The 16,449-nt window shown below is 43.9% G+C and overlaps 1 protein-coding gene across 1 annotated transcript in view; it reads left to right on the top strand.

Moving 5' to 3' along the window:
• Positions 1-5,636, top strand: part of LOC144799646 (uncharacterized) — a 30,348-nt gene extending 24,712 nt beyond the window's left edge. Inside the window, exon 3 of the mRNA XM_078671090.1 lies at positions 2,780-5,636. Within this exon, the coding sequence (XP_078527216.1) occupies positions 2,780-5,524 (2,745 nt within the window). The 3' untranslated portion in view covers positions 5,525-5,636. The remainder of the gene's footprint in view (positions 1-2,779) is intronic.
• Positions 5,637-16,449: the final 10,813 nt, after the last annotated feature.

Raw genomic sequence — 16,449 nt, 5'->3', positions numbered from 1 at the left:
TGTTGGAGTTTATGGATACTGAGAATGCCATTGCTTCATGGCTGTTGGACTGTGTGATCAGTTCTTGTCTACAGGTGAGGGATTCCCTAAATAGCAGGACTACCCCTCCGCCTCTTTTCTTCACTCTATTCAGATTGAGTATTTTATATTCCGCTGGAAGGGCTGTCGCGATATCTGGGGTGCTATGGGTGTCAAGCCAGGTCTCAGTTATAAAAACCAAATCTGGTTTAGTTTCGGTCAAGGGGTCCCACAGCTCAGTCGCATGCTTGGGTAGGGATCTGGCATTGAGGTAAATGCATTTAAGGGCCAGAGTTGGGGTGTTTGTTAGGCGGACTTCTGTCCCAGTATCACTTCCCCATTGACAGCTCCGACAACAGAAAGGGCCCATAGTATCATGTGGTCCCAGTCGGGCACAATGTGTGGTCTTTCTTACCCCTGTGTTGTTCAGACTCCTAAGTTCCGTGCTGGAGTACGAGATAGTGTGGTTGGTATCGTCTGTGGGTAATTGGACATGGGGTGGGGCTGCGCCCGTCCGCTGCGCCTCCTGTATAAGGGTGCGCCTCCTGTATAAGGGTGCCATTTTATCTTGTAAAGGGTGGGAGGGCGGGAGGGGCTTAGCGCTAGTATGCTAGCTCTTCCACCCTTTCCTCACCCAAAATCCCGATCAGCCCCTACTCGGCTGCAATCAGGTGGAAACAAAGTGCAAGTGACTTTAAAACCTAGGATTCAGTTTTAAAATTTGCAAGCAATGTTTAAATACAGGTCCCGGCTTTCCGCCTCAGGACGCTGTATAATTATCTAAAAAAGACGATTTTACCGAGTACAATCCAGTTCTGTGCAAATGACAATTTTAAAACTTATGGCAAGTATAAGGGCGGATTTCACGTCTTCAGGCTCTCAGTTCACCATAACACACACACTAGCAGGGAACATTCAAACAACCAGCAGGGATAGAAACAGGAAGACATGTCAATGGAAATTCAAGGGAATGGGAACACAAGACTTCTAACTCACTCACTTCAAGGGGTTAATGTCACTTCCGGTTAAATGATGGCAGAGCCCTATTTGAGTCTAGCCACCGCTTATAGTCTTTGTCTAGCAAGGTCTCGCTGGGTGCACTTGCTCTTCATATACATACCAGTTCGCAATCATGTCAAATCTTCACCCTTATTGTTTTCTTCTTACTCAGTTGCCAAAGTTCCCTGTTTGCTTTTCTCTGGGTCCTATTTGCCTTGGCTCATTTAGCTGGTGTGCGTTGCCTCCTGTTTGTTCTCTTGTTCTGTCCGGTGTTGTTGGCGGGAGAATGCTGGGCACAATACTAGTTTCCAGGTCAGCCCGTGGCTAATTACAACAGCTAATGCTGCTGAAGCTGGGAAGCCTTGTTAACCTTTTTTTATGTCATATGGAACATTTCCAATTCAACTGAACACATATACCAATTATTCTTCTCTGTTTTCTGTCAGAATCCTTTTAATCTATCACCATATTGAGGCAGTATGTGCCATTCCTCTACTAAAAAGATTCTGCAACAGGCAGAAAACTCCAGTCCGGTGCTTCCGTTTTACTCCCTTTCCCTTTTCCCCCCAAATTCAAGTCACTCGCAGCAAGTATACACTTACTTGCTGGTGTAGATATTCTGCATTGGCGGGGGCTTTCAGCAAGACCTACCGTCAGCTTGCCAGGCCCAAAATAGACAAGTCTGAAATCCCCATTCCAGCTATGGCACAGGGCATAACAAAAATTTACCTGTCTTAATTTCTTCACACCAGGATTTTCTAACCCTATTGACCCTTCACAGCAAACGTATAACACCTCAACAAATAATAATAATGCACTAGAAGGTAGTAGTGGAAGTACGGCTATTGAAAGAAGAGTTTAGACGCAGAACACTTTGGTTTTAGCATCACCAGAGAAATTGTATGCGATCCACACAACCTTCAGGTTTTAATGGTGCAATGCCATTGGTATTTCTTGGCAAAATTAAGAGCTTGTTAGATATATGAATAAATGACAATAACTGGCAGCTGAAGCCACATGGACACATAGATCTGCTGCCACCGCCTGCGTCAGGGACTACAAGAATTGTTGCAATACACTTTGGGCATGATTTAGAGTTTGGCGGATATAGTGGACTCTGCAGCATTAACTGACTTAACGTTTCAGACAGAAGTCCAGCAGAAGACCACCATCGCCACCTCCCAGGGACCCACCACAGTTCACGCTATAGTAAAAGCAGGTGCCTACGCATGCTTCAAGCATAGTAAGGTCTACGCTGAGGTCTAAATTCCAACTCAAGAGAAACGGAGTGCTTTGTAAAGGCCTGCGTTGTAAAAGATTTTGCAGAGTAAAAACTGCGGGGTAAAAGCATGCAGGGTAAATGCATGCCGGGTAATGTCATACAACCCAAAATACCCCATAGGTGCTTGACAGATCCACTAGTAATGTCAACAGCCTCTTTTATAATATAGAGGAAAGTGAAAATTCACCAGTTTCCGGAGGATACTCTTAATACATAGTAGAATCCACCGGCTGAATTTTCTCCCCCATAGGGATAGTACAGTGTCAAAAGTTTAGCCGACACAAGCTAGTCCGCATTAAGAGTTTCTTAAAAAAAAGGGGGTATTTTCAGTGTCTTCCAAACTCTTTATGAGGCCCCAACTTCTAGAATTTGAGTTGTTGCGTTACTGGAATGCCCTTCATGAACAACACCAATATCCCTTACTTTCGATCTTAAAAGAAATGTAGTAAACATAATGGTTCTCTGTGTATTGTCTTGCAGAATCCCGAAGACCCTGAGACTACTGCAGCAATGCTGAAAATTCTGGATGAAAACAATGATGGACAAGTCGATTTCAATGAGTTTATGGATCTAATCAGCACAGTTTCTAAAGCCTATTACAAGACATTCCACCCATCAGATGAAACTTGCAGTTCACAACCTGGGCAAATGCAACAACCACATCAGCAAGAGAAAGGCAAACAAGAAAAGTATCATCAAGATAAGGGTAATCAAAAGTCCCGTCATGAAGATAGACAAGACCAATCTCAACGAAAACAGGACAAGAAAGTTGGTTCATCTGAAGTTCAAGGCACGGCATTTGGTTCGCAGCAAAATCAGGACAAGAACTCTCCTGGAGATCAGGATAAGAAAGGTGGCTCCTTCGAAGATCAGGATACAAAATACAGTTCTAAGCAAGACCAGGGTCAGAAATATGGCTCACAGCAAACTCAGGGTAAGAGAGTTGGCGCCTTTGAAGATCGAGACAAGAAATACAGCACCCAGCAAGACCAGGGTCAGAAATATGGCTCACAGCAAGATCAGGATCAGACAAATGGCTCACAGCAAGACCAGGGCCAGAAATATGGCTCACAGCAAGATCAGGGTAGGAAAGCTGGCTCCGACAAGGATCAGGACAAGAAATATGGTTCTCAGCAAGACCAGGATACAAGATATGGCTCGCAGCAGGATCAGGTTATGCAAGGTGGCTCGGTCAAAGATCAGGACAAGAAATATGGTTCTCAACAAAGCCAGGATACAAGCTATGGCTCAAAGCAAAATCAGAGTAAGAAAGTTGGTGCCTATGAGGATCAGGACATGACATACAGCACTCAGCAAGACCAGAGTCAGAAATATGGCTCACAACAAGATCAGGGAAGGAAAGGTAGCTCCGACAATGATCAGGACAAGAATTATGGTTCTCAGCAAGACCAGGATACGAGATATGGCTCACAGCAAGATCAGGATAGGAAAGGTGGCGCCGTCAAAGATCAGGAGAAGAAATATGGTGCTCAACAAAGCAAAGATACAGGATATGGCTCACAGCAAAATCAGGGTAAGAAAGTTGAGGCCTATGATGATCAGGACAAAGAAAACAGCACTCAGCAAGACCAGAATCAGAAATATGGCTCACAACAAGATCAGGGTAAGAAAGGCAGCGCTGACAAAGATCAGGGTAAGAAATATGTTTCTCAGCAAGACCAGGATACAAGTTATGGCTCACAGCAAGAGCAGGGTAAGAAAGTTGGTGCCTATGAAGATCAGGACATGAAATCCAGTGCTCAGCAAGACCAGAATCAGAAATATGGCTCACAACAAGATCAGGGTAAGAAAGACGGCTCTGACAAAGATCAGGATAAGAAATATGGTTCTCAGCAAGAACAGGGTACAAGATATGGTTCACAGCAAGATCAGGGTAATAAAGTTGGTGCCCATGAAGATCAGGACATGAAATCCATTGTTCAGCAAGACCAGAGTCAAAAATATGGCTCACGTCAAGCTCAGGATAAGAAAATAGCCTCTGACACAGATCAGGATAAGAAAGGTGGTCCCTACCAAGATCAGGACAAGAAATATAGCTATCAGCAAGACCCGCAGACAAGATATGGCTCACAGCAAGATCAGGGTAAGAAAGGTGTCTCTGACAATGATCAGGACAAGAAATATAGTTCTCAGCAAGACCAGGATACAAAATATGGCTCACAGCAAGATCAGAGTAGGAAAGGTGGATCCATCAAAGATCAAGACAAGAAATATGGTTCTCAACAAAACCAAGATACAGGATATGGTTCCCAGCAAAAAACGCTTAAGAAAGTTGGGGCCTATGAAGATCTAGACAAAGAATACAGCACTCAGCAAGACCAGGGTCAGACATATGGATTACAACAAGATCAGAGTAAGAAAAGTAGGTCTGACAATGATCAGGACAGGAAGTATGGTTCTCAGCAAGACCAGGAAACGAGATATGGCTCACAGCAAGTTCAGGGTAAGAAAGTTGGTGCCTATGAAGATCAGGACATGAAATCCAGTTCTCAGCAAGACCAGAGTCAGAGACAGGGCTCACAAGATCAGGGTGAGAAAGGGGGCTCTGACAAAGACCAGGATAAGAAATATGCTTCACAGCAAGACCAGGATTACTCTAAGGGTCAAGATTATGCCATGCAGGACAAGAACAAGCAAAACCAATCATATCAAGCTCAGGGACAACAAGGTCAGAATGTATGTAAGCCACCTGCACAATATCAAGAAAAGCAAGTTTCATCACCCTATGACCAGTCCAGCCTTAAGCCATCTTACCAATATCAGAATGTAGACATCCCTCCTTCACAAAATAAGAACAAGCAAGAGCAGTCTACTCAATACCAGGAAAAATACCTCCCCGCTCCGCAAGAGCAGGATAAGCAAGAGCCATCTTCACCATACCAGGATAAACAAGCACCTCCGCTACAAGATCAAGCCAAGCAACAGCAATCTGCACAATATCAGGGGAAGACAGATCCCCCACAGAAAGAGCAAGGCAAGCAAGAGCCATCTCCACAATATCAGTCTAAACCAGACCCATCTGTGCAATGCAGTGCGACGCAAGAAGCAGAGTCAGAACAACAGCAGCAAGAAAGCTCACCACCTGAACAGCAGCAACCAATGCAACCACAACGTCCACAACATCAAGCTCCGTACCGTCAATACCAATATAACTACCAGTACCAATGGTCACCAAATCAGCGCAGATTTCCAGGGCCACAGTGAAATCCAAACACAATGTTTTCCTTAAAAAAATAATCACAGAAATTAAAATTTCGATTTGGGTGCTTATGTTCCAAACTGTGTCTTTCAACTATTAAAGCAATGATAAAAATAATACTGTGTCTGCTGCTTTTGTGTCTATTGTCAAAAACCACATCCCAGAGCACAGGATCTGCCATTATAAAGCACCCTCCCTGAACAGTTGTTATTAACTTCTTTTTGTATTTTAATATTATTAAATGTATACAAAGTTACATCAACACTCATGCACCATAGTCCAAATTTGTAATTGGCGAACACATTTCTCACAGTGGTTTAAACACAGAAATCATGCTTCATAATAGCTGATTATTTCATCTCTATGCTTCGATCTATAGCTTGTTCAGGCCATATGGGGTATCAATTGGAATCAAAGCTATTTAGATCAAAAGAACAAAATATACAAACATAACAATCAAAACAATAAGTACACAGTAAATCCAGGAATTATAAAACAAGGTGACCAAGTGCAGTTTGTAGCTGTTTTGCAAACATGAGAAAGGATTTGGTCGGAGGGTGAAGGGTGAACGCGCTCCAAATAGTTCACTATTAATGGATGAAAGATTGACTTTGAGATTTAGGGGCATATTTACAAGCCCCTTGCGCCACCGGTGCGTCACATTTTATGACGCACCAGTGTCTCATTTTCCGGTACTTGTAAATGTGGCCCCTAGGCACGCAGCACTTTGCGTGAATGGGGCGTTCCATGGGTGTTGCTGTGGGTGTTCCCACGCAACAACCATGGAATCATACTTAATTCCAGATTTATGAGAAATTGTTAATCTGGAAATGCGACTGAATGCTACGCTTCCTCAGGGAAGGCGTAGGGAGGTGCAACGAGGAGGAATGTATTCATTTCTCCTCGTTGTTTTCCTCTTTCTATGCGTGCTGCATTCTGCAACACACATAGAAAGAGTAAATAACCTCTGCTGATTGTTTAAGATCAGGAAGGGAACCCTTCCTGCACATAAACAATCTCCCCACGTTACAGGCATCCTTGCGCCATGGTGCAAGAGTGCCTGCACCAGTGCATGGAAGCAGTTTGTGCGCCAGAGCAGGGGGAAGCACAGAGATGGACATATTGTTGTGAATATGTTGCATCCCTGTGCTTTAAAATTGACTCATTGCTGTGCAGCCAAATGGCTTGCGGCACGCAATGAGTCACTTTCCTTGTAAATCTGCCTCTTAGTCCTCTTTAATGGTGAAGTTCCAAGCATACCATGGGTTTGATCTGGGTGATAAAAAAAATAAACATTTGTGGAAATGCAAAATCTGGTGGAGAATTCAAGAACAAAATTTAAAGTCACAATAGGGATAATTCCGTGGAGGAAATCCAATGAGGTGATTCGACTGTGGATTCAGTACTATCTCTACTCTGTTTTCATCCAACCACAAATTGGGCTCTAAGTATTTCATTACTCTGCGAAAAAGTTTTTATGCTCAGAAGTTGACACAGTTTCTTCAAAATTCTGCAGAGAACGACAATGTTCAACTTTAAAATCAAGATATGTGGTCTACAACAAAAGCATTGTTTCCATCGCTAACCAAAGGCGGTTCATGAAAGTGTTTGTGGACTCTAGGATTCCACATCATAATATCGCACCCATCATTACTTCAACAAATACAGATATGTTATGCGCTGTAGTGACTATGTACTCTTTACTGCTGAGACCCTTCAGTGGGTATCCAATATCACTGGACCAACCCGAAGCAGATGCACAGGAAAAGGAGATCTGCACATCTCTCATACGCCTACTGTGCCTCGTTGGGTCAGGCTCTTTTCTTTGCATAATTGTATACAATTTTAAATCCCTTCTGGGAATGGGAGAGTTGATTGATGGGTCCTACTTCCAGGGCTTTAACCAACGACACGAGGTCATTCGGTTACAGTTCCTGACCGATGTAAGACGGACTCCCGTTTGTCCGACATCAAAATCGGCCCCTATGATGTACAGTATGGGAAGATGCAGCAGGAGGTCCATCAACAGGTTAACCAAAATAATACTTGGGCAAGATCTGACCAAAATGGGCCTCACTCCTGGACATGAGCTTTCACAGTAATAGAAAGTGTTATTGTCACCGCTGTAGAAGGTCCTCATGGACCAGAATGTCCTACAAGCGCTTCTCTAATGGATCTGTGGATCTGAGTGCAACTAGGGTCATTCTTTAGGGGATCTTAAGAATAACCTGCTAATAAGATTTTGAATGGGGAATAAAGAAGCATAGTTCTAGAGTTACCCCAAGAGAAAATTTGCCTTTTGCTCCCCAGGATGCATGTATGGGACATTTGGTTCCCAGTGTTTTAGAGATGACTATGGCTGTGTGACTCAAAGATAGTCACTAACAAGAGGAGTGAGTCCAGTGTGTGGGATTAAAAGACTGACTGCTGATTTTGTCCAGAGTTGGATTAAAAGGCAGCCTGCTGAATTTGTGCAGAGTGGGATTAAAAGGCTGTCTGCTGAATTTGTTCAGAGTGGGATTAAAAGGCTGTCTGCTGAATTTCTCCAGGCTGGTATTGAAAAACTGTCTGCTGAATTTATCCAGAGTGGGATTAAAAAGCTGTCTGCTGAATTTGTCGTGAGTGGTATTAAAAGGCTGTCTGACGACTTTGTCCAGAGTTGTATTTAAAGGCTGCCTGCAGAAATTGTCCAGAGTGAGATTAAAAGGTTGTCTGCTGAATTTGTCCAGAGTGGAATTACAAGGCTGTCTGATGAATTTGTCCAGAATGGGATTTAAAGGCTGTGTGAGGAATTTGTCTAAAGATGCCTTTCTCCGATCACACAATGCACCAAACTACATCCCTCAGGGCCATCTCCTACATATTTGTCTACTTGTTTGTTGATGTAACATATAGCTATGATCCAGTCAGAGAATATTAGGTCTAACAATGGATAACAAGGCCTTTAGAACGTGGTGCATGGCTTTGAGCTTGGAATGAGGGTGAAGGTGTTGTGCTTTCCTTAAAGAGGAGAGGTCACGTACATCCTGGGATTGGAAGTAATCTCATTGTACTCAAATAATCTTACATTTTTGGTAGGCAAAATGAGGCGTCTGTTAGTTTTGTTATGCTTGTCTTCTAAGTCAGAGCCTTTTATAGACTAAGGCAGGGTTCTCCAAAGTCGGTCCCGGAGGGCTAGATCCATGCCAGATTTTTTAGATAACTAAATTTATCTAAAAGGGGATATACAAACAATCTGGAGTGATCCGGCTCTCTAGGATACATTTTGGAGAACCCTTGACTAAGGAATACAAAGCCTGAATATTGGAACATCTTTTACTTTATCTCAGTGATTGGACAGGTAAAGTTGTGTGTGTGCTTCCTGTGCAATTTAGCTAAATGGAACCACTGCTGTACGAGATGCTACTGGGTTCAACAGCGCCTGGAACCACCATACTGGTTGATTACGTGTGCTGTAAGCAAGCGAGAAGGTTTTTCAAAGATGGACAAGATATCAACAATTTCACTTTGGGGATTGTCGTCCATTACATGGAAGACTCTAAAAAACTAGCTAAAAATGACATGATGACATGATGTAATTTGTCTCAACGATTCTGTTACTGACGCTAATCCTTGGTATCTAAGTTTTACTTAGAGCTAGCTCAACTCCCTGAAGACAGAATTTGTGATAAACGCAAGTGACACCCACCAGGAATGTCTGCAGTAACGGCTCTCGGTGACGAACCGCAACAGCTTAATTCCACACCTTGTCAACTATAGCAAATCAGTAGGTGTCAACATCAACACTACACCACTTCACAGCACACATCTAAAAAAAGTCAGAAATCAGCATGGCAACAACTCATTATGATGAGCAAAGTGAATTTTTTTTTTTGCTGAAGCAGGTTTCACAACATCCCTGCTGCTATCTCCAGCCAGACAGAGGTCATGCCTCGCTCAACAGTGTTCCACCACCACTGAAGAGTGTTGAGAGTTCTTTGATGCTTGTACCTAATTTAGCATGGGACTTAGGATGCCTAAAGAGATACACTAATTCCCTTGATCAGCCTCCATCAACTTTAAAGTAATCTCCACCATCTACGAAGCAGTACATTCAAGCATTTAGTCAACTCTGGCAAGCAAGATGAAGATCTCTGATTGGATAAGTGACACTTTAACCAGCAGCCTCATAAGGTTTGAGGCAAAATATTCAGGTAGTATAAGGTGATATTGCTAAATCAATCTTGCAACATTCACAGAATGTGAAACCATCTCCCACCTATATCAGTCAAGTTCTCTCACTCTTGGTCTTCAAGAAGGAACTGAAGCTTCTCCTCTACAAGCCACACTTCACTGACATGTAACCATTGGGAGGAGGTATTCAAGCTAGTAATCCTTACGTCACTCATTCACATTCCCCATTCATTCCCATTCCTCTGTTCTCCTTCCTTCTAATTCCCACTTCAGCCAGTGCTCTCTTGCTTTGTAGCTAAGCTGGAGTTTTATAAATCCCCAGAGATATATACTGCTCCTATCAAATAGAAGTATGGAGTTAGCATCAGTGAATTGTTTGTATTCATTAACGAGCTAATTTCGACAATGATTTTTATTACTGGTGGTGATGTGGAACTGAGACTTTTTTGGTGAAGATGTCATGATGTCCCCTATACAATCTCTATAGACTACCTGAAAAATGCAAAGCAAAGAAAAAAAATTCACTTAATTCTCCTATAAGCAAAGGATGGACACTGTAACACCATTCACGAAGGTTGTGCATTGTACAAGCGTTTAGGAAGGTACCCATTAATCAATGAAAGCTGGAACTTTATTCTAGGTGCCTCAAGAACACCATTTCCACAAATGGGAAACCTGATGCACCATGTTTAGCTTCACTACCTCTAAGGCCTCTGCCCTCAACAGAACCATTCCACTCTGGAGATCTCTCTGCTCCCTAGGACCCATTCTTTCCTAGCAGAGGCTCACCTACAAATGCCCATCCCACAAATTCTAATGACCTTACAGATCCTTGTAAAACTGGATAGTTTCAAGCTGCCTTGCATGTGCATGCGTTCATACTCCTTCCAGTCCAGAAACAGAGGTCTGCTGCTCATTAGTTCCCACCACTCAACTCAAGCTTGGGGACCAGACTCTGGAATCCAGTGGAGTAGAGTCATCAGAGAGAGATTACAAATGAGACATCATTAGGAAAACAATACTCTTTAGAATACGGTGTCCCACAGGGCTTTACCTTGTCCCCACTCTGTATTAACCAATAGCGGCTGCTACCGGATCCAGGTGGTGCGGCGGGGCGAAAAAAGAAGAAAAAAACACACTTACCTCGCTATGGCCAGCCGGCCGCCACCTCTCCTCCGTCCTCTTCTTCCTGTCTCCGGTCCCATCAGCAGGAAGCACCCGGGCTCCCAGGCTCCCCTGAGCCCATCACAAAACTGCAATGAAGCGCTGTGATTGGTCTGAGCGCTGTGGTTCAGTGCTCAGACGGGGAATGGGAGCCTGAGCATGTTCCTCACCAGGCTCTGCAATACAGCCTGGAGAGTAAGATGCAAAGTGCACATGACTGTTTGGCCAGGCCCAAGAGGGTCAACCAAGCAGTCTTTCGCACTGTGGTTTTGAAAATTCTGAATTCATATAATCGTTCTGAACTCGACAATTAAAACTTCATCGAAGTTTTACGAATTTGGTATCAAAAGACCGAGAATGACGAGCACAACATGTACATGTATTTTCAGCACATTTGGATGACGATTTCGCCTCGAAATCGTCATTTGCGTTCTGAACCCTTGGCTTCCATTTATGTGTTGCCCTTTACATAGGCCTTAATCCAGCTGAATTCGATTCCACAAGGACACATACTCCTTAATTGACTTTTCTTTGACCTATACAAGTTAGAACCATTGCCCCAAGCCAAACTCGTTAGGTCAGTCCCCTCCCAGTGGCCGAACAAGATATCATCAGGGCTCAACAAGCCATAAAACCATTCCAGCGCGCACACCTGCCGTATCTCGCTCACATCTTTCTCTGCTCCTTTGCTTCACTTACTTTATGATGGGGAGGTGCCTGTTTTTATTGGGGGTCCAGCGATATCTGATGAAATGTTGGGCCTTGCGAATGATTTGTTATGGGCAGCACGACGTAAAATATGTACATGTCATCATGACTCTGCTTTTCTTTTGTAACCAAAACCTGTAAATGATATATTGCAAATTCGAAGAATGTTTGCCTGAAGCCGAATATTCTGTATAAAGAGAGAAGCCTGACTTTGTAAGAGGCGGCAGTCTCCTGAGAATATACTTCCCGTGTGTTGTACTTCTAGGACACTTGTTACCTTGGTTGCAGCCAATAAATCGATCTTTGACTTCACCTAGAAGACTCTGAGTTTCTGTAGGTCTGAATCAGGAAGAACTCGAGGTCTCCAGGTGTGTCCCCTGGCACCGCTGGGTTACCGGTTCTTTACCGGTTCTTAAGAAAACCCAGTACCTCAGCACTTCGGGAGTGCAAATCTCTCCTTCACCTGCTCTGGCCAGTCCCGCCCTGAGAGCCACTGACTGCAATAGGAAAACTAAAATGATAATAACGTCACGTTATTATCATTTTAGTTTTCCTCTTGAGCAGTGGGGTGGTGCTCCTCCACCTTAGCGGAGGAGCCGCCACTGGCATTTTCCTATATATTGTACACCTGGCTCATATGGTAGAAGAGAGATGTTTGCTTATGAAACCCTACTGCTAGACGATGTGTAGAGTAGTTCCAATGAAATACTGAGAGTGCAAGATTGCCTGTTGGATGAAAATGAATGGGCTGTGCTTTCACAGAAATAAAACAGGTTGTAATGATGTATTAAAGGAAAGAACACCCATGCAGCGATTAGGACTGCCACAGCTTCAGCTGGATTAGAGCACAATTTTGGTGTCACCCTTGATTCAGAGCTATCTTTCAATGAACACAAGTAGAATGCTTCTAAATATGCCAACTTCGGGCTGTTTGTGTTGTCTAAACTCTTTCCACTGTTTTCAGCTGATAACCAAAATTGGCTAATTCAAACAGTAGTAATGCCCAAATGCAATACTTCCTGCTACTAATAGTTGAGGGAAACTGGACAGAGGACATGGGAGTAACCTCCCCTCTGTCTTGATCCTTCCATAGGAGGGTCTCCTGAATCTGTCCAACCCTTTCCTGTGGGTACAAAAGGGCTTACCTGGCTGTAAGACTTTAGATTTTATGTTGACAAGATTCTGCAACAAGAAAACACTGACCTTCGACCGTCTGGACACTCTGGACTTCACTGGACTTCGAATGGGCCAGACTTTGTCTCCCTCTCTGTCCAGAGTTTTGTCTGTGCCCTTGCTCCATACAGGCTCTGTGCAGGAACTGGGGTGCACTAAGGACAACTGAAGAATCTCCCTTGGGGTGAAGGGTCACTCCCCTGCATTCGCAGGCACCGTAATGCAAATGACCGGTCTGCTGTTCCGGAGCTCCTGCAGACTCTGAAGGTTCCAGCAACACAGGAAGTGGGTTCCGAAGTTCCTTGAGGTTGAGCTGCCCTCTCACCAAGGTTGAGGCCAGTATCCTTCGTGAAGACCACATAACCAGAACCCCTGTACACCGTGTACTTTTGCAAGTGCATATGATTGTTGGCAATTCCCAAGCTTGTGCATTGGACTCAGTGTATTCCTGACCCTGCGCACTATTTCCACCAAAGAACTCCAGCCTCCTTGCACCGAGTGCTCCGTGGGCTGGTACTTAGTGATCTTGTTTAAGGTTCCCTCATGACTCCTGATCACTCTGCCTGTGGGTCCTCTTGAGGGTTGTCTTGAATTCTGTTGGGCTTTCCTCGTTGCTCCAGCTGTGCCATGTCTCCCCATTGCTTGGTGAGTCCCCTGGACCTTGCTGGTTCACAGTATAACATGCTTGACCTTCCTGCATGGGTTGCTTTTCCCAAGGCTTGCTGGTGCTCTAGTCGGACACTGACCTCTCAGCACTCGACATCCTTTGTGGGACAGCTCGCATCTGGCTCCTGGTTGTCATCAATGTTTCTAAATCCTCATGGCTGCAGAGTCAAGCATCTCTTCTTTGCACCTGAAGCATCCGACATCGGTGGATATTCATTCACTGAGCCCCTGGTCACCCTTAAGTGACCCAGACTCTGTCCCCTCTGCTTTCAGGTTCCTTCCTTCACGAATCCACCCTTGGATTCCAACGGACACTTTCTTCCTTCCCGGCAGCAGCTCTGCTTTGCAACCCTCCCTTGAAAACAACAGCGTTTTCTGACACCACTCCCGACCTATGCATCCTGCTCCCCTGGGATAGGTAACGCGGGCACTTTGGTATCCACGGGTGGGGTGGCTCTCCAACCTTTTAAGTTCCAAAGGGTTTCCTCGAAGTCCACTGAGAAGGGTCTGTAAACTTTAAAACTGTAACTGTGACTTCCCCATAGAATTGTATGGAGCCCACGGCCGTGTTAGCACACTGCACTTGTCCTCTGTGGGGTCTCTTTCTACTCACCTGGGGTGGTTCCTTGGGGTATCAGCGATTCTACGGGCTCTAGACCCTGTCTCAACTCCAGTTGTGTTTCTTATACCACTATTTTAGTATATGGTCTGGTCTCCCCCTGGAGCCCTATGTGTATTGAACTACTTACAACTGTTTCTTTGCTAAAGTATTGTGTGATTTGTGTTGTATTCTCGTGTAGGGGATACTAGAAGTTGTTATATAAATAAATATATGTTTTTATAACTATTGTGTGGTTCTCCTTTCATTTAGTTAATACTAAAGGTGATAATCTCATAAAACAAGCTGCTTTACATTCCTTCAAGATTACACCTGAAGGCTGTTCTCCACAGCTACCACTAGGATAGTTTTCTAAAGGTTATCTTTGACCTCATACATCATAAAGGTCGTTGGGACTGGTGCAAGGTGCCCACTTTAATTAGTGGATAGTATATACCTGGCTAGCTTCTCACAGGGGGGGACTTATTAATATTTAAAAGAAAGGTTTTTAATTGTCAAAAGGGTTTATTTGATAAGTTGATTTGTAGTTTTAACACTGCTACACTCAGGCTGCAGAGGTAGGCCTAAAGCCATATTTGCATTGCCACTGTAGCAGATGGAACAGTGGCTGGTACAGTCCATGATGGACATTTAACTTACTTGCCCTGGGCACACTTTTTACCATATACTAGGGATAAGTAAGCTAAATATGACAATTAGAGGTATACCAATGTCATTATGTTGGAAGGAGCACAGTCACGCTACAACTGGTTCTACAGTCAGCAAAAACAGGTAAGGAAAAATTCTGGGGGTACACCACAAAAATGTAGTTCCTTCCCTATACTCCAGCTTTACATTTGATTCATTACTTATATCCTTTAATTTAACAAAGTGTTTAAATGTGCATTCCATCATCTACACTTACATAGGGGTAATGCCTCTGCTCACTTCTTCAAAGCAAATTGTATTTTTCATAGGGGTACTTTTATACAGACTGAATTAACACACGGTCATAAATACTGGTTTACAAGTAAAAACAAGCAACAACCTCCTAATGGTCACAGTCACAGAGCATACCTTGCCTCATTCAGACTGAATCAACCAGGTGACACGGCACCTCCATATACTAGCTACAAGTAAAAAATGAGAGTCAAATATCTGTATGTTATTTCAAGGGCTTACGAGGAAGGACTACAACCAACCAAACCAGGGGGCATATTATCAACAAGTAGCGATATTTATCGCTAAAGAAGCATAGGGAAATTTTTTTTATCGCCAAGCATCGCCGGATTTTATCGCAGAGATAACGTGCTATTAGCAACGTTTATCTCCAATGCGATAAAATATCCGGCGATAGCGGCTAAATGCTTGAATATCGCCGGAAAACCAGCTATATTCAGGCATTAACGCCAATAGGGTTTTAACCTGAATATCCACCTCCCATTGGATATACAGGTTAAGAACTGGTCTGAGCAGGCGTTAGTTTTTAGAGATATTCGCACTTAGCGAAAAAAAAATTATTGCTACGCCTGCCTTGCTAATAGGCGATAGCGGCGTTAGCGACTGCTTTCAGTCGCTAACTGGTTGGGTACACCCACTTTGCATGTCATTAGCGATAAATATCGCTGACATGCAAAGTCGGCCCCAAACCGCTCGCTATCACCTAAAAGCTGTCGCTAAATGATGCTAGTGACAGCTTGCTAATAGGGCAATGAAATTATCGCCGCTTTGTGGCCGAAAACGGCTGCAAAAGCAGCGATAATTTCATTTCGTCTGCCTTGATAATAAGCCCCCTGGATCTTAAGAAGTACCAGCTGACTAGGTCCAGGCGTTTCTCAAAACATTCTGAATTTCACAAAATTTCATGAGATTTCCCTGGTGGGAAATGTTTGACTGTGGTAGACTGATTTCAACAAACAAATGTATTATGGGAACAGTGAAACTGCAACCGAGATAAATTTTCATTCTGAACAGGTATCCCGCACATATCACACATGACTGACGAACACACAGAGGCAGATTTACAAGCCCCTTGCGTCATTTTTGCACCGCTGTTGCCTTACTTTTTGTGATGCTTTGGCTACGTAAAAATGCGTTCCATTTACAATGTGACACATCTAGGTAGATGCATCACGTTGTCAAGCCCTGCGTCACATTATACCTGTGACAGGTATAATGTATGCAGGGTGGGCGTTCCCACGCAGCAAAGCCTCGTAGAAGTGATGCAGTGAAATCTACAAGATTTCAATGCACCACTTCTAGGACTCCACTGCGTCAAAACCATACGCCTGCTTGGAGCAGGCATAAGGAGTGACGCAGCACAATGAGGATAGGCCTAATCATGCATTGCTAGAGTTGCGTTGTGCTTGCGTCATGACTCTTGGGCCAAAAGATGTATCAGAATTTCTGACGCATCTGCCAATCCTTGCACCAGGGTGCGCCGTATTG

Source organism: Lissotriton helveticus, chromosome 12 (assembly GCF_964261635.1).
Source record: "Lissotriton helveticus chromosome 12, aLisHel1.1, whole genome shotgun sequence".
Lineage (NCBI taxonomy): Eukaryota > Metazoa > Chordata > Amphibia > Caudata > Salamandridae > Lissotriton > Lissotriton helveticus.
Note: the sequence above shows the minus strand (reverse complement) of the source record. Positions and strands in the feature narration are given on the sequence as shown.